Genomic DNA, 19,362 nt, shown 5'->3' with positions numbered 1-19,362 from the left:
CCTCTGGACACCAAACTCTCCATACATGGACTTTTCAAGGACATTCAATATTTATTACATTCAAGATATAACAAACGCTTACATGAAAAAAGCTAGAATAATGCAAATGTGATAAATGGTAGTGGTTATTAAATTGTGTTTGGGTACAGAAATAATCAAGAGTTAGATTAGAAGCTGTAGCTACAAAATATTTTTTTTTCTCTTTGAAGACTTTTTTCTTTTTTTTTATTGAGACAAAACACAAAATATTAAAACAGAAAATTCTGCTCAGTTCTGACTTTGCCACTTCCTCTCTAGCTGGCCTTGAGATTCAGATTCTCATCTTAAAATGGGGAAAATAGCGCCTGTTCCAGATGCTTGTTAGAATCCGTATGCCCCATAATTCATAAAGCTGTTAGCCTGCCTTCTGGCCCACTATCAATAATATTTATTCAGTATTACTCATTTTAGAATAAAGCTGGTTTGAGGATGAAAGAGCCTGCACCTGGCTGCAATTTTACTTCAGGTGTTGACAAACCAGATCTCAGAATGGATAATTTCTCTCAGCGTTGTTTTTCTTTTAAAAAGTGGTTAGAAGATCATCTGTTCTTTTAACTTCAGAATCAAATGCCAAACGATAATACATACCAGTAATAAATTTAGGGAAGAATGGTTAGAAATTCCCAAGTTTTGGGTTGTAGAAAAATAATACGTTGTACCCACCACTTTCTTTAGTGACGGTTAATGAGATTTAAGGGCGTGCTTACCAGCAGAACACATTACTGTATTTGTAATAGCAAATGCTAATTCATAAGTATTAGTAGTTCAAAGGGGGCTATAGCAAAACACACACTATTTCAGGTCAGATTTTGCTCTCAAAATGAAGTTAGTCAGGTCAGGATGTCCCATTAGTTTTGGTGTCAAAGGGTACAAGTGGAGCTCTGTGGCGTTGAGATCAAATGCCAGGGGCGGCATATGGGTTCATCTTCACAGCAAGGTAAGGTCTCTACACTGGTGGGAATATGCCTAAAGATGGCATCGTGAATACCACCACCTTTGCCATCAGCTGATTCTCAGCTATTGGAACACTCATGCTTAGTATGTTACTGAACTGCAGAAATATGGATGTGGGCCCTATCCCGGGCCACATGAAAGATGTCACTAAAGCCCTTCAGTCCTGGGAGCCAAGGCTATGCAATTGGCAATGCCCCCAAGCAAGTCAAGCACATAATTGCCATGCCAGGCCGGAAGCACATCACCTCTCCAAGAAACAGCGCAGGCCGCATTGTCATCTCTGGGCCTATCTTTGAGCTGGTTGGGCTGAAAAGTCACCATATTGGTCATGAGCCCTGGGTTGGGGGAGGGGTAAGGAGTAGACAGATGAAGCCTGATGGGTTATCATGAAGCATGCAGGCCTTGCTACTGAAAGTGGTATCCAGTCACAGGATTAAGTATGACGCTAGGCTATCTGTACTGAAGGTGAACTGACAAACAGCCATGCAGGCCCTGCAGTGATTACAGTAACAAAACCAGAGCCAATTCAGACTGAGGAGACCAATGTAGACAGAGGCAAGACCTCCCCCCCTGCCCCACCGCCCCGGTACTGGAGACAGGCAGGGCCCTGGCTAACTTTGAGGGCACCCGCACCAGTGGTATGGAGGAGGTGACTGATTCATGCCTACGAGTTCAAATGCATACTTCTCCCAGCAAACTCTATCCATTGGTGAAACCTCTGGGAAGCATCCTCAGTGGGGTTCCCTTGACTCCCATCCACATTATCCAGTAGCTACCAGCCTCTCTGGACAATCACAGCTATATCAAGGACCCTATGCAGCAGGAGAAGAGATGGCAGCAGGTAAGGGCTGCAGTCAAGCTGCAGTGTGCCCACCTCAGCAGCACTCCCATGGCAAGGACAACTAAGTGACAAGGGTGACATGCAGAACTCAGTTCTGCCATTAGCTACATGCAGAGAGGACGGAGTAGCCGAGATCATAAGTTCTTCAGATAGGCAGCTGTCGCTGATGCAGCCCAACACCATCAATGTCTTGGCTGGGAAGCTTCAAGAATCTCATAATGATCTATCAGTTCTTGTTTATCAAGATCAGCTGTGTGGTGGCTGTGCCCGCGTATTGGCCACCCTTCCTGCCTCTACCAATGACCACACAGACATAGCTCCCAAGATTGGCAATACTTTCATTCACCATCTTCTCTGTCAGGTCAACACAGCCTTCTAGGCCTGGCATCTCCCACATCACCAAGGTGCTTTTAGGAGACAATCACAGCTGACTGGGTGCTGATGTCAGTGACCTGGGTCCCATCATCAGCACGGGCCTGCTGCACCTTGCTGAGGGTAGTGAACTGAATCCCATGGCACTTACAGATGGTGGGAAAGGTTCCTCATTTTCTATCAGACCAAGCCAAGACAAGAGGGTTCAACAGCCCTGGGGAGAAGGAGATGGTAGAAGACAGACGGTGGAGAGAAGACTGGCCTGAGAAGGCCCAGTGAGCCCATGAGTGGAGGAAAGTACTAGCTAACCCTGCTGAAGTGTGTGGAAGCCAAGACTGTAAACTGTGAGGTTTGTCTCAGGGAGAACATGAAGAAAGGGAAGTTCAAGACTGGTGAGCAGAAGAGGACCCATAACTAGCAGTTAACCTGCTCCTTCATCTCCATGCTGGCCCAGGAAGGCATACTCACCGGCCTGGTGGGACGGACAATTAAATCCCACACCAAGAGGTCGACACTGGTGGCTTCACAAGCAGCAGAAGCTGATAGAAACGCTCTCAGTCTTACACGGCCACACACCAGTGAGGGCTGCTGGCTCTGACTCTGCAGCCTGCTCTTGTTGTAAGTCCCTCACCAGGGCTCCTCCCTGTCCCATGTCTCTCTCTCCACTTTACTAAATAGTTCAGCCAGAGTCCAGGCCGTGGGAGTGGGAATGAGCCGCATGCCCTGCACCTATGGTCTGGGGACTGACAGGGACATGAAGTCCCATAATACAGGATATATAGCCTTGCTGCCCAGGCAGCAGGATTTTGCCTATTAGAGACGTCTGTTTTGGGGTCACCAATCCATCTTGCCATTGTACTAAAATGACAGACTATCTCAGAGAGCTGCATTACCAGAACCCACCTTAGAGTGGTGACAGTTCATGGAAGCTGGAAACCCATACAACCTACAGGCAGCTCAGGATTGGAGAGTGTCCTTTCCAGGCAGCTCAGTGGGTCTGAGTCTCTTCCAGGCAGCTGGCTGGTCTCTGGCCCTTTCAGGCAGTGTTTCCTGTTGGTGAGCATCCTTCACGGCTTATACACGTCTTTACTGCTTATATACTTGTGGAAGGAGGGGGGTCTATTGGATCTGTTTGGTTTCAGGGACTTCCTGAAGTTATTCTGAGTTGTGTCCTCACTGAGTTTAAAATTAATCTTCTTTGCAGGGTGAAATGTTTCACCTCATCCTTAACATCCCATGTATTTATGAACTTCCCTCTGGGATGGAAGCCTTACTCTGATACACAGCAGCATGTGAAATGGATATTAGAGTTTATATTTTTCAAACAATTTGGGATTAATTAATGGTTGTAGGGTTTTTTTTAAAGTAAGGTGTTTTTTTAAAAGTAACAGCCCCATGAAGAGTACAAAGGTCAAAAATGAAAAGACAACAATGGATTATTGTTGGAAAAAGCTTGACTCGGTGGTGGTGTTCTCTTGTAGAAAAGGGAGGCTGTGGACGTCCCAGGCAAATGTCAGTCAGAAAGAGTGCTTCATTTCTCTAACCACAGTCTGATGGAAGCCATTGACCTGGGGGACCCCAAAGTGCACGAATTCCTTCGCTTGCTTGCTCTCTGCCACACTGTAATGTCAGAGGAGGACGGTGCAGGTAAATGAAGTGTGCTCGAGTAGGGAATCTTTTAAAAAATATAACAAAGATAAGACCTGATATTAAAATGGAAAGATTTCTGAACTAAATAAAGGTAGACTATTCCAAACAGTTTGTTTTTATCCTGGGTGCTTCTCATAAACAAGGAAATATTTTTATTTTGTATTAATTTTATTTATGTGTATAGGTGTTTTGCCCACACGCGAGTCTGTACACCACTTGTGTGCAGTTCCCATGGAGACCAGAAGAGGGTGTCTGATCACCTGGGGCTAGAGTTACAGATAGGTGTGAGCTGCTATGTGGGTGCTGGGATATGAATCCCGGATTGTCTGAAAGAGCAGCCAGTGTTCTTAACTGCTGAGTCATCACTCCAGTCCCCATAAATACTTTAAAGAAAAAAAAGATACAGTACCAATAGAAAGTTCCAGGCTGGGTGGTGGTGGCGCACATCTTTAATCTCAGCACTTGGGAGGGAGAGGCAGGAGGATCTCTGTGAGTTCGAGGCCAGTCTGGTCTACAAGAGCTAGTTCCAAAACAGGATCCAAAGCTACAGAAAAAAAGAAATAAATAAGAAAAGAAAGCTCCAAGTAGGTCCTTCAGCTGGATGAAATGCTTCTTTTGATTGAGCACCACATTTGGCTGTGAAGCTTCTAGAACCCAGAACAAATGGATAACAGAGTTGAGTCACATGACACATGAATGTCTAATGGATAAAGGTGACCATAGAATGGGGGTAAACTTATATTAAAGCACTGTGGTCATCATTCTGGTCAAGGCCTCTTTCATGCTACATGGTTGGTGGAGCTCAAGTTCATAAAATGCATCAAAACAAGCTGGCTTACTTTCCATTTTGATGCTTGGAGGTAATTCATGATGCTGGAGAATCAGCTTCTTCCTTTGAAACCTAACGGTCTCACCTGTAGGTTTTTTTTCCCTTCTGCTACCAAATATTAAGTTAAAATTACTACCCAAGGAAGTAATAAGTGCTGGGTTAACCCATTCTTTAGATTTTAATTGCTTTGAAGATCCACATAATTTTATTTATGGCTTTAATTGATCTTTATAATATTAACACCACAAGGAATTATTATATTCCCTTCTGGGAATTGCCTTAAGGAGGTCTCTTTTATTTCTGCCTTTTGAGCTTATTTCATTTCCCAAACCCTATTTCATTTTAATAGCAATCTGTTTTCCATTAATGTTATGATATTCTTTAGAACTCATTGAGGATATTAATTATAGTTAATTTGAAATTTGCTTTTGTTTCATCCAGTATACTGTATTTTATTGAGTATTTTCTCTCTCTTTCTGTCTTTCTCTGTCTTTGTCTCTCTTTCTTTGTCGTTTCTCTTCTTCTCTCCCTTCCTCCCTCCCTTCCTCCCTCTCTGCCTCCCCCCTTCCTCACTCCCTCCCTTCCTCCCCCTCTTCTGCATCTAACTTTTGTGTTGTTCTCAAGTGTTTGGTGATTTCTGGTTGTCTGTTCCTCTTTGTGTGAGAGAATTCCTGTTTGGTGAATGGCATTTATTGCTTCAATCTGTTGCTCAAGATTGTATGGATGAAGAAGATCATGTAACTGACCTTCTGGATATGGAGTCTCTGTTCTGGAAGTCATGTTGCCTATGTTACTGTCTTACTTTTCCAGGGCTAGGACAAGGAGTCTGCCAGGGCTCTTATTAGAGATAGAATTATGTATAGGTAGGTTCGCTTTCTCATTCACCTCCTAGTCTGTGGTAGTCTAATGCGACTGCATTCTCTCACCTCTAGTCTTGGGTCCCAGACTCGGGTCTTGACCTTTTTATGAGGTGGCTTGAACCCAACCAGTGTAGAAAAATATTTTTAAGGATGCATCCATAGAAGAAGTATTGCTTCAGCCTGCCATTCAGAGTGAGCTGCTGGAGAAGGAGCCCAGTGTCCAGCGGTGCCGAATGGAGCTCTTTAAGTAGTTTAACTAATGAGGCCTCCAAGATTCTGTTCCCATTTGTTGACTGAGTTTGGAGACTATTGGTGCTTTCTTTCTCTCACCTCTGCCTTCATTTTTCTTCTGCAATTGTTTTGAACTATTATTTTTCCTCCTCTATCTTTGTTTCTTTATTGATCAATTTGGCATTTTATCTTTCAGATAGTTCTCACATTTGTAGAATCATTTTCAATTCTGGTATTATTAAAAATTTACATTGTGCTACAACTCAATGCATTGAAGTGCCCAGATCTTCAAAGTACATGCATGCATACACATGCATAAACATTGAAATTGGGTTAGCTTTGACAGCTACAAATATCCCTAGAAGTACTAGTTGGATCAAGACATAAATTTCTTTCATCAGTGCAGCGAAGTTGCTCCTGACCTTCCTATTTAGTTTCTAGAAACTCTAGCCCACCCAAGCTCTGCCATGACTTCCATCACTAAAGATGAGTTTGCCCTTCTTGTCCTCCATATAAGCAGAACTGTACAGTGTATACTCTCTGTGCCGTGTTCTGTCATCACTACTGGTATCTCAGTTACTAATTTCTTTTTTTATTAAAGTAGCATTTCCCTGTATGAACATGCTACAACCTTTTCCAGTTCTCTGTTAATACACAGTTAGGTTATTCCAGCTTTTGTGAGTAAAGTTGCCACGAAGACTTTTTATGTCTTTTAAAAATTGTTTGTTTAAGAAATTGGAAGGAGGGTGTCTAAATACTTAGGAATGGAAATTTCCAGCTCATCATATAAGGATATGTTTAAACTTCTTAGAAACTGTTCAACCACTTTTTAAAAATATTAATATACCATTTTATATCACCACTGTACATAAATGAGAGCTCCAGTCTGCTTTCCACACTCGGCATTTCCTGAGGTCACTCTTCAGCTTTTCTTGGGGCTGGTCAATGTCTCTTGCCACTCACAAGGATTTCTGAAGAGACAAGAGTTAGAAACGGGCATGTTTTCAATGGTTTCTACCTCTTGTCTCCAGACATCAAATCCCACCGATAGGGTTATGTTTTGAGGTAATGTGAACTTGCTTTTGTTTCAAAGCTTTTGTTGTGGAATGTGTAGGTCAGGCTCAAACAAATCCATACATGTTAAGGAACTTTCAAAACAAAACTTCACTGCTTAAATGTCACTTAGAGAAAAGGAGAGAGTTCACATCTAACATTTGGTTTTAATACTTAAAATTCAGCTCCTGGTTGAGAAGATTGCTTTGCATATGGCATTTGTTTCATGGGGAAGTTATCTGGAGGGACTGTGGTTTCAGTCTCTGACAGAGTGAAGTTTCAGAATAAGAGAGTGAGAAACACAAGTGCTTTAGGGAGATTTTTTGTTTTTGAGATAGGGTTTCTTTCTGTAGCACTGGTTATCCTGGAACTTACTTTGTATAGGCCAGGCTAGCCTCAAACTCATAGAGATCCTCCCGGCTCTGTCTCAGAGTGCTGGGATTAAAAGTGTGTGTCACTACCACCTGGTAGGACACTTTTTCTTTTATTTTCTGTTTTAGTAAATGACATAAGTTTTGTTATATTTTTAAAACTTGTTTTATTGACTTGTATTAATTTTAAAATTTATTGAAGCTTGAAAATGGCTTGGTATATGCTTGACTTTCATGAACATTTAATAAATGCTTGAGATGAATGCATATTCTATAATTTGAGGGTACTGTGTTCTAAACATGTATATCCAACAATATTTTAATTATATTGCTAACGCTTCTTGTTCTTTTGTTTGTTTGTTTGTTTGATGACAGATTGCTATTTTGTAGCCCAGGCTGCCCTCAGCTCATGGCAATCCTTCTGTCTCAGCCTTCTAAGTGCTCGAATTAAAGGTGTGAGCAATCTTCCGGGTTTTTCTAATGGATTATTTTGACAGCTCACTTCCTCAGCTCATCAAAATATGCCTAGAGCACCAAATAGAACAGCATACTTGTATGATATTTGTAGTTTTGCCAATGTTTGCTTTATAAGGTCATGCTAGACAATAGTTCAGACTTCCATCTTCATTGAATCATAGCCTGTCTGATCTCATTGTCTCCAGTAATCATTTTTAGGTTACTGTAGTGGACTGGTCTTCCTTCATAGACATCTGTGTACTTAGCTTTAGTTGGTCTTCCTTTGTCTCCCCTTATATTTTGGATACATCTCTTGTATATGATATATCTTAACATTAGAAATAAACCAGTGTAGACAGCTTTTGTTGCTCTTCCTTTGTCTCCCCTTATATTTTGGATACATCTCTTGTATATGATATATCTTAACATTAAAAATAAACCAGTGTAGACAGCTTTTGTTGGTCTTCCTTTGTCTACCCTTATATTTTGGATACATCTCTTGTATATGATATATCTTAACATTAAAAATAAACCAGTGTAGACAGCTTTTGTTGGTCTTCCTTTGTCTACCCTTATATTTTGGATACATCTCTTGTATATGATATATCTTAACATTAAAAATAAAACCAGTGTAGACAGCTTTTGTTGCTCTTCCTTTGTCTCCCCTTATATTTTGGAGACATCTCTTGTATATGATATATCTTAACATTAAAAATAAACCAGTGTAGACAACACTAAGGATAAGAGAGCACAAGGTTCATTTGCTTATCTGTTGCCACTGCACTTAGTTTTAATACTTAAAGCTCAAGTATTGATAACATTTGAAGTTCTTTTCAACCATCTTAGTCTGTCCTATCTTTCCTTTCTTACACGCTTATTTTTTTGTCTTTTCATAGATTTAGTCCTTTTGAAGCCTGTTACTTTGGAAACAATGTATTTTTATTATTTTATTTTAGTGGTTAACATCAAGATTTTAACATAGTAAACTCATGAAAGCATGAGGCATCTTTTGAGTAAAACAAAGAGCCTTCGGTGGTTCTCAAGCCTGTCCTGGCACATGGAATATTCTCATCATAGTCTCCATTTCTTTAAAAACTCACAGGTGCTATTTTTATAACTATAGTCAGTTTGTGTGATTTGTTCATATAATTACCTATCTTATATTCTGTAACATTTGTTTCTTCTTTAATCCATAGATGATGCTTATTTATTTAGAAATTTCTACCTACTAGTGATAAATTTGCATCTTACCTATTGCTGGTAAGCTATGAAAGAGTCTGAAGTAACTATTTTACCATCCTTCTTCCTGTTTTGATTTTTGAGCAGAGTCTTGCTACGTATCCCGACTCGGTTGGTATTCACTTTGAAGCTCAGGCTGGCCTCAAACTCATGGAAATCCTTCTGCGTTAGCCTCTTAACTGATTTGCTCTTGGACTTACTTGTAAATGTATATTCAAGAATATATGAAGACAAGTAGGATTTTTATTGTTCACAAGGAATAGTATATCTACTAATAGAAAACCCAATTATTAACAATATATCTTGAGCACTATAAATAGTAAACATCTATCTACCCATGTAGTCTTCCCACATGTTTTGTTCTTTCTCTCTCCTTTTAACTCCTCCCCAGCACACACACTAGTAAGCAACAAGTCTTTAACATCTTGATTTGATCCTTTATATTTTGGTGAATTTTTATGCATTTGGTCTCATAAAATGGTCATTAACATTTAATGAAGGAAAGGCCAGAGCATCTGCTTCCTCACTTCTTGTTTGATCTTCCTAATGATTGTATCATCTATTTCAGCCATAGGCCCCATCTGTATAAAAATGAAAATAGCTATTTAAATCATCATTTCCTCCAAAGGCTTATCCTGAGGATCATATGAGTTAATGTATTACAATGTTTTAGTTAGAACCTCTAGTCACTGAAAGTGAAGAGCTATAATACATGACCCAAGAAACTTTGATCCCAGAGGAGAGGCAGCCTTCCAGTTGGATACTTTGGTGGGAAGGACTGCATGGTGGTACACATGAAGACTTGGGGTCTCCTAGATGGTCAGTGAGAGGATGTAATCTAAGGACAGAAACATGTTTAGAGTTGCTGCCAAAGTTGGGTATTAAAGAATGCATTGGGGTTAGCATTGGAGTTATGAACATGAGTTATTACCCTCAGCCCTGAATGTGCTTGTCTCTTTTCATTTTAGGACAGCTGGTTTACCAAGTTCAATCACCCGATGAGGGAGCTCTAGTTACCGCTGCTAGAAATTTTGGGTTTGTTTTCAAGTCTCGGACCCCAGAGACAATAACAGTGGAAGAATTGGGAACACCTGTTACTTATCAGTTACTTGCCTTTTTGGATTTCAACAACATCAGGAAAAGGATGTCTGTCATAGGTATGTTTGCTTGCTGAGATGATGATTTATCTTTTGATGCTTCTCTAATTTGTTTGTGCTTTTCAAGGGTAATTTAACTCCTGGCTACGTGCTATGTTTTCATAACTTTATGAGCTCTCATGATCCTCAACTTAACCTCAGAAGTGTAATAACATGTGAGTAAAATTCAACAAGAGCTTATTCCATGCCCAACATTATTCTGAATTCTCTACCCAAAGTAACTGCTTTGTCACAACAACCCTAGTAAAGTACATGATATTCTTTTTATGCCCATTTTATAAATAATCAAACTGAGATAAAGAAAAGTTGAGCAACTTCCCTGACTGAATCCACAAAGCTGGTAACATAGTGAAGTCAAATCCAGAAGTCTGACAGGGAGCTGCTCAGCTCTGGCCCAGGAGGATCTGAGAGAGCTGCTCAGCTCTGGCCCAGGAGAATCTGAGAGAGCTGCTCAGCTCTAGTTCACGAGAATCTGACAGAGAACTGCTCAGCTCTGGCTCAGGAGAATTTCTGAATTGTTGTAGCTTGTGCTGGTTGTTGTGGGCCTCGTTGGCCATTCTCATATTGTTCATCTTTTCTGTTCAGCAGCATCGTCTCTTCTCACATCATTCATTATTTGTGATTATCCCCTTGCTGGAGACAATGGTCCACTACTTACCACATCCCATCCAAGCTTCGATAACTCAGCACTAACCCTCAGCACCGTCTCAGTGTCTCAGACTAGTTACATGCTTCTTTTCCCAGTTCTTTTTGATCTCTGAGCAGTTTTTTTTAAAAAAAATCCTTTAAAATTATCCTTTTTTTCATTAGCTTCTTGAAGATTTTATAGAATATGTTTTAATCATCTCTACTCCCTCTCCCCTCTCCTCCCAGATCAAGTCCTCCTTCCCCACTCACCTAACTCTGTCCTCCCTTTTTCCCTCTTTAACCTATCAAGTTCAATTTGTGTTGCCCCTGTATTCTTGGGTGTGTGGCCTCCTACTGGAGTGTGGTCAACTTTCCAGGCTCTACACTCTTAAAGAAAACGGACTCTTCCTCTCCCAGAGCTATTAATCTCAAAAGTTCCTTGGCTAGGAGACTTCATGGTCACCCCCTCCCCACTCCATGCTGGGATTTCATCAGCCTTGAGCCCGCACAGGTCTTCTGCATGCTGATGCAACTGCTGGGGGTTCATGTGCGCCGCTGCCTGCTGTGTTGAGAAGATGCTATTTCTCTGTAGTCATCCCCTGTCTTGGGTTCAGATATTTTCTGTTTCCCTCTTCCATAACGATTTCTAAGCTTTGGGATGCGGGGTATGGTATAGATGTTCCATTTATGGCTGAATATCCCACAGTTTCTCGTTCTCTGTACGTTGATCAGTAATGGGTCTCTAAGCCAATCATCATCTACTGAGAACAGAAACTTCTCTGGTGAGGGCTATTGCAACAATATATTATCCTCACATAGGACACAAGAAACCAAACATTTGTCCAAGAGTATCACATAGCATATAACATGTTACACAGCCCGTCAGATGCAAAGAAAATAATGAAATGTGGGGTTGTCTTCTAAAGTTTGGCTATGGGACGTAGCTCAGTGGTAAAATGCTTTATAGGATGCACAAGGCTCTGGGTTCAACCCTTGTGCTGAAAACCAAAAAGGCCACTCCTCAAATGAAACTGGTCTCTTGACTTCTTGGAAGTTCACTTGCTTTTGATACTTCCATATCTTTTAAGTACTAGGATAATAATTCCCAGAATTTAGCTCCCATTAGAGTAAGCTGAAGATCTATTAAATACAGATCACTTGGCTTTGGCCACTGGTGTGTGTTAGTTCACTGGAGGCAGAGTCTCCAGGTTTGCAATTCTGATGAGTTCCTATGTGATGGTGATGATACACCTCAGGGGAGAAACAAGGTACCAGGCTATCATTTCCTTATTTTTAGTCATCAGTTTTCATAGTAATATTTGAGATGTTTCTCAAACCATATCCTTCTTTGTTACTCTCTAAATCCAGAATTTCTCTAGAATCCTGTCAACGGAATACTAAATCTTCCCTTTCCAAATGCATTCTAGAATTATTCGCAAATCAAGTGTCTACTAAACCACATTTTTTTCCCATAAAAATTCTATTGTCCTTTCCTCTTAGTTACTAGTATCATCGCCTCATTTAGGGGTCTTGTCACTGCTTACTTGAATTATTGCAGAGTCTTCAAAATTGTCCCCATTAAAATAACCCTCTATGCTGGCAATATACCACTCTTTCTAAACCATAGACTGATTATGTCACCACTTAAATAACATTGGCCTCCCAGTATTCACAGGGCAATGCTCCTAGTTTGGTTTGAGAGGTCACATGCAATGTGATGCCAACCTATTTATCTTTACTTTCTAAACTTTATGCTGAAGTGTCATCATACTTCACTATTCCTGGGATGCACTGCATACTTTTATATTCTGTGTATGTATTTTTTAATGTAGATATAGAACAATCTTTTCCCCTAATTACCTTTTGCTGAAAACTCCTCATCCGATAGTGTCCAATCTTAAATGTCATTTGCTTTTCTTATTTTTCAAGTAATTGTTTCTTATGGTATTCCCCAGAATGCTTTGTTCAGCACAGTGGTGAGATTCTCTCTCCTGGGGCTCCTGTTATAGCAGCAGCATATAGGCTGGGTGCTAACTGAGGTCAGAAAGCCTTGTCTTCACACTACCCAGGGCCAATCGCTGGACTGTCCCATAAACTCTATAAATATTCATCAAATGAAATTCTTTGTGGTAGTATTTAGTAGTGGCATTTCATTTGTGTTTTAATAAATAAAGCTTGCCTGAAGTTTAAAGAGCAAAACAGCCATGCTGGCCAGCCTTACAGACCAGATTGCAATAACACAAACCTTTAATCCCAGTAGCCACACTAGTTTGTCATAGAAATTGGGTGGTGCAGGCCTTTAATCCCAGCCCTAGAGAGACGGGAGGAGACAGCTATCATGCACAGTCTCATTCTGAAATTTCTGGAGGCAGGATTGCCATTTTTGTTCTGAGGTCAAAGTAAGAGCAAGTGGCTGATTGCTTTGCTTTTAGGATCTTCAGATTGAACCCCAGTTTCTCTCTCTGAGTTTTTATTAATCATGCTACATTTTGGCACCCAACTTTTGGGGCACAAATTTATGAAAAAGCCATTTGCCTGAGGCTTTTTAGTCACTGCCTCAGGCCAGAGTCGGACCCAAACCTATCCACTTGGGTTCAGGAGAAAAAACTAGCCTTCCTTGCTCCCGTCTGCCCTAGTTTAGCTTCCATACATAGATGGAAAATACACAGAGAGTCTGGATACTGTATGTTATTGTATTGTCTTTGAATTGTTTGATTGCCAAGGAAGGAGCAACAGCTGCTAAAAGATATTTGATTATAAATGCTGCTGGATTAATCCAACATATATATTTTGAAAATGCCTTGACTTCAAAATTTAAGCCAAAAGATATGTTACTTTGGAGAAGAGGTTTTACTTCCGTTTCCACAGGACATGAGAGGCTGGGGATTCATTCTTGGTTACGAAAAATAAGGTTGGATAAATTGTGGATTCATTCTTGGTTAATAAAAATAAGGTTTGATTGAGGAAGACCCCCTGAGAAATCTCTGATAGGAGCAGATGGCCCAGATGATCCAACATTTCAGAGCATCCTTTTTGCAGTTTCATCTGAGTTCTACATCCATGACTACATCTTCATGAATCCTTATGACTGCAGGCTGAGATGACCCTGCCTCACAGAATATTCCAGTCAGTACTTGAACATAACCCTAAATTTTCTTTGGGTCCCTGTAAGATTATTAGTGATGATCTCTATCAGTAGGAACTGCCTAGAAAACTATGCCCACATTCACCCTCCCCAAAATGGATTATAGATGTTTGTCCCTGTTTAGAGTGTTGTTTTCAAGTTGGTATAGAAAATTGTCAGAAAAAAAGATTAACAAAGGAAACTAGATTCAAGTTTTTGTTTTGAAAAGAAAAAGGGGGGGATACAGATATGATAGGGAAAAAGAGTAGATTCTTGAATCTACTCTGAAAAGAAAAAAGGGAAGCTATAGGTATAAGCTTGTTTTGAAAAGAAAAAAAATGGGGATATAGATATAGTAGAATAAAAGTACAGATTACTGAATCTGCTCAGAAAAAGGGAGGATATAATGATAAGATAAAAAGGTAGATTATTGAATTTACTTTTAAAAAGCAGCTATTAGTTTTAAATGTTTTACATTGGGTTGACTTTTGTATACTGTATGCAAATTTTGTATATTGATACAAATTTGAGGTTAATTTTGTTAAAACATACTGTACATACATTTCTAATCTTGTTCAAGGTATTGCACCTATATAGCTCATTTGCAATGCAAATCTCTAGTCCTTGAAAACTGTTGTTACCAACTGTTTAGGATAGTAAGAAAATATAGGTTAGTAGTTAATAACCTAGTGTAATCAAACTTGTAGTCACATTAGGTATGTTTTTAAGGACAAATGAAGATATATTTTAGATAAACAGGTCATCTTCAAACACTTCGGAGATCTACAGAATATGACATTTAAAATGTTTTAATAACTTAGGTTCTTCTTTTTTTTATGACAATGAGACATGTATGCTCCTGGAAGCACCAATCTATTTCAGAATAGATAGTGAGCATTGAAGGAACTCCACATGGAGTTTACTTTCTTTGTGGTAAAAGTAAGCCATTGGGTAAGAAAATGCCCTTGCCTCGACTGCTGACAGTATGCTGTCCTAATTAGATAAACAGAACACAAAATATCCTACTTCACAGAAAAGTCTGTTGGATATGCTAGGCCTGTAGGCTGAAGATGGATGCCTCAGTGTTGCAGAGGAACTTTGGGGTGACTCTACAGGCAGTTAGCTGTTTCTGTTGTTACATTTTCTGGAAGTCACTTGCTTGTACTTCCTGCTTATTCAGTTAATATTATTTTTTCTCAGGTCTCTGAGGTAGTTGAAAACTAGATAGTTATAGTTAGAGTCTCCCTTGTTTACAAGACTCAAAAAAGAAATTCACTAAAGAAATGTAAAGTATTTAAGGTTGAGAGATAACAAAAGATAGTTTTGGTTGGTAATGCAAGTTGTGATAGAAAGTAAGTTATGTGCAAGACTTTGGACTCACCAAGATAGGATAGATATGGAGTATTTTATTTGAATTTTTAAAATGCAAATGGACTAGACATTGTTGATGTATTTATTGCCTGTATATATTGTACATAGTTATTGTACTACTATATATAGTTTTCTTATATTAGTTGTAGCCTTCTTTATTTTAGATAAAAAGGGAAAATGTAACAGTATTTCATTTGTATTTTAATAAATAGAGCTTGCCTGAAGTTCAGAGAGTAAAATAGCCACACTGGCCAGTCTTACAGACCAGGCTGCAATGTGACATACCTTCAATCCCAGCAACCACACAAGTCTTCCATAGAAACTGGGTGGTGCGTGCCTTTAATCCCAGCCCTAGAGAGGATTATAAAATGGGAGGAATCAGCTCTCAACATAGTCTCATTCTGAGATCCCTGGAGGTAGAATTGCCATTTTCAGTCTGAGGTCGAGGTAACAGCCAGTGACTGGCTGCTTTGCTTTTTGGATCTTCAGGTTGAACCCCAATTTCTCCCTCTGAGTTTTACTAATTTGCTTCACCTTGTAATTTACAAACACCTTGGTCATTGTATTAAATTAATTCCTACTATGGAAAATGTATGTATCCATAGTGGTAGGGTTTGGGGTCTTTACTGGAACATGGTATGGAGAGATTGTTCATTTTAATTATTTTATGATAACAGGCCATAGGCAGTTTCCACTGACTAAGAAGCACACAGGCTGTCCTAGGTGCTGGCTTAGCATTGCATCAGCAGGAGCTTTCCTCTATTTACAACCCCAGGGGAGATGTCAATGGTCCTCAGTTGGCTCAGCATGGATTTCATTTTGTTCTGAGGGTGTTGACAAAAACCTAAGATTGTTATATGGGGAGAAGTTTGACTTTTGCTCAGCATTGGTCACCATTACAGGCTGTGGGGAATTCTCAGTCTAACCACAGACATCAGATGTCTGCTTTAATGGATCCCATATGGGTAAGGGCAACACTCAGTGCAGAATGGGGCTGGCAGACTTCGCTCTGGCTGCTTGGTTTTCAATTGGTGTGTCAGGGGGATTCAAGAGGGGCTTTGCTAGAGTACAAAAGTATGTTTGATTATAGGCGAAAAGCAATGCCAGCCTCCTGATTGTCACGTGTGGCTTGTTCTATGAGGACAATGTCCTTGTGAGGGCTCAGGCACTGCTGCTGAGATCTCTTCCTCAGTGTCCCATTGCCATTTCTTTCCTTTCTTCCTCTTCTGCTTCCTTCTTCATTTTCTGTGTTATTGTTTGTTTGTTTTGGGGACTGTCATTCATCAACTTATTAATGTATAATTTCAATACCAGCATGCTTAGCTTTCAATTGGGGACAAGGGCCCTTATTCAAGTTATTTAAATAAACTATAGTATTTTGTCAAAGGTTATTAGCTAACATGAATCTCATACCATTATGGAAGAACCCATTGCACCAATTAAGTACACTAAGGTCTAGAGATAAGAAGGAACAAGCAACAATAACAAAAAAGCTATTGAATAGAGGTAGGTGACAGATAACCACTAAAGAATAAATTACATTGACTCTCAAAATCTGATCTGAGTTGAAGATTTCTCAACTGTAAACTTTTAAGAGCTTATGGGTCTAATATCCAGGTGTGATGTTTACTTTAATCTCAGCACATAGGAAGTCTAAGACCCGATCTCCACTCCCCAAATTATTAAAACCATCAAACTTTCATCAAAAGACTGTAACCAATAAAGAAGAACAAGTGCTTAATCAGCACACTCTTTTCTAGATTCCTCCCGGCTTGAGCAGATCACAGCACTCAGGGAATCTCTTAGTCCTGGGTCTTGTCATGGCTTTCTATTTTAAGACCCTTGGCCAATTTTCCTATCTGCATGACCTGGTACAGTTTTTCTTATAATTACCTTCATGAAGGGAAAAGAGTACAGGGACACCCACCCCTTTCCAACCTTTTTCCTATTGCCACCTTATTCCCACTAAATGAATAGTAAAGTGTGTTTATGTTACCCTGCGCGGAGGCATTCTGATTTTAGAGGATACAGGAAGCCGAAAGCATGGAAAGATCTCTATGATTTAACTGATAAACTGATCTCTATGATTTAACTATGAAGGCGTGTATTCACACTATGAAGTGAAATTGTGGCCCAGGTAGTTGTTTCACATTGTTGGATCTCCTAAGAAGAAATATATTCATATTAATTAATTAATTAATTCAGATTATTGGGTGCCTACTGTGTGACAAAATGTAAAACCAAGCCTACAAAGTTGGGTCAACTCTTTTATGACTTGAGAGTGAGATTTGGTAGAACATGTAGGTGAGATTAGTGTGATGGCTGTAATTCCTGTGTCTGGAGAAGAAAGGAAAACAGCCCTACAAATAGCAGACTTCCTGTGGGAGAAGGGTAGAAGCTTTATTTCTTTCAATTCTGTGAAGTATGTTTGTAGCTATGATTGACCCAAGAACAAACCATTGAAATGAACGAGCTTTTCCTCACAACAAAGGGCCTAAAAGAGCAGCAAAGCAAGGACCAAAACTGTTGTGCATCTAACACCCGGAGGGACTAGGAGTTGGGTGGATCAGGTACAGAGGGGGCCAGACAGGCAGGGAGGAATCCACAACTAAGTTCCAGCCATAGTAGCTTTCCCCTCACCCTCCTGACCCGAGCAAAAGCCTGACAGTGTAAAACAAAGGCTTGGCAGTCTTTCTGTCTTCACCAATAGGGCTCTTTTTCTGTTGGACCACAAAGGAGGGATTAGAACAGGTTCACCAAGTTGGGGCCCTATTAGTCACCCTGTCTTTGTTCAGACTGGCCAGCTGGCCAGCTCTAAAGTAGAGGAGGGAGAGCTCCCAAAGATGTTTAAAGCTCCCAGTCCTAAAGGAGAGACTGATATTAGGACTTTAGAGTTCCCCTCTGCTTGGAATCTCTCTCTCTCTCTCTCTCTCTCTCTCTCTCTCTCTCTCTCTCTCTCTCTCTCTCTGTGTGTGTGTGTGTTTGTGTTTGTGTGTATATTCTTGCTTCTAATAAAAGTCTTTCTTCACTGCTTGATTCTGTAAGCTCTCTCTGTGATTTTTTTGCTGCCTTTTAATTCTTCGAATGGCAGAGAAAATGAACCCTATCAAGACCCCTAGATGGTAACAACTCCAGGGCTAGAATTCCACGTGGAAATGAGTTGGTATGACAGTGATATTTACTTGAATAGAAGATCTTGAATTCCACACCAACAACTCTCAACTAAAGCTCTTAATTCTCTTTAATACATATGGCTTAATTTAAGTCGTTCCACCATTTTGCAATAGGGAGGTTGGTAGGTCATGTATAAAAGTATAAAAATACTTGTTTCTGAGTATGGAAAATCAAAAACTTTCAGTAGAAGGAGTGTTTTTAAATTAATTGGGCAGGAATAAAGCCTACTGACTTAGGTAGTGATTGTCTAGCCAAAGGCCCTGAATAGTTTCTTTGTTCTTGACTCAACCCATATGTCCATTCCCAGATGGGCTAGCTGGAGTCCTGGGAGAGTCTGCTTTTCACAGATTTCAATAATATAACCTGCTTTTCCAAACTCTCTCTCTTTTTTCTTCCCAGTTCGAAATCCAGAAGGACAGATAAAACTTTATTCCAAAGGAGCAGACACTATTTTGTTTGAGAAACTCCATCCTTCCAACAAAGACCTGCTGTCTTTGACGTCAGACCATCTCAGTGTAAGTTCCCCATAGTAAGGTCAGCACAGGAGCCCTTTGCCATCCCCTATGGTACTTGTTAGTGAATATCAGCAAACAAGCTGACTTCTGAAATAGAAAGCAGCTGGGGAGCCATTGCCACAGAGGGCAGTGCCAGGGAGTGTCTGGAAACCTGCTGCCACTCAGAGATTCGGCACAGGTGGATCAGCACTGGACAGCTGGGAGAGCCACACCATGGGGGTGAGCTCAGGGTCCTCCAGGGCGAGGGAAAGAGAATCTCTGGAGATAACCAACTTTCTCCTTTACGGCTTCTTTCACTTGGGCTACAAATTTTGAGTCCCATATGTCTTCTGGTTGTCAACCGACACATTCAAGACTAGTGCAAGTTTTTCCAGAAATTTCTGAAGGGCATAGAGGGTTTTTTGTACCTTCATTTTCCTCTCAAAGGCAAGGGCCTATGAAATTATAGGACCACTGTGGATTTAAACCTGTGTCCATGTGGGATACTAATAATTTATTT

General features: G+C 40.2%; 1 protein-coding gene across 1 annotated transcript in view; it reads left to right on the top strand.

Annotated features, from left to right (window-relative positions):
• Positions 1-19,362, top strand: part of Atp8b4 (ATPase phospholipid transporting 8B4 (putative)) — a 158,206-nt gene that overhangs the window by 85,788 nt on the left and 53,056 nt on the right. The window contains exons 15-17 of the mRNA XM_075962061.1: positions 3,688-3,853; positions 9,864-10,052; positions 18,748-18,863. Coding sequence (XP_075818176.1) covers positions 3,688-3,853; positions 9,864-10,052; positions 18,748-18,863 — 471 coding nt within the window. The remainder of the gene's footprint in view (positions 1-3,687; positions 3,854-9,863; positions 10,053-18,747; positions 18,864-19,362) is intronic.

This window comes from Microtus pennsylvanicus, chromosome 2 (assembly GCF_037038515.1).
Source record: "Microtus pennsylvanicus isolate mMicPen1 chromosome 2, mMicPen1.hap1, whole genome shotgun sequence".
NCBI classification, from domain to species: domain Eukaryota; kingdom Metazoa; phylum Chordata; class Mammalia; order Rodentia; family Cricetidae; genus Microtus; species Microtus pennsylvanicus.
This window is presented reverse-complemented; position numbering and strand designations above follow the sequence as displayed.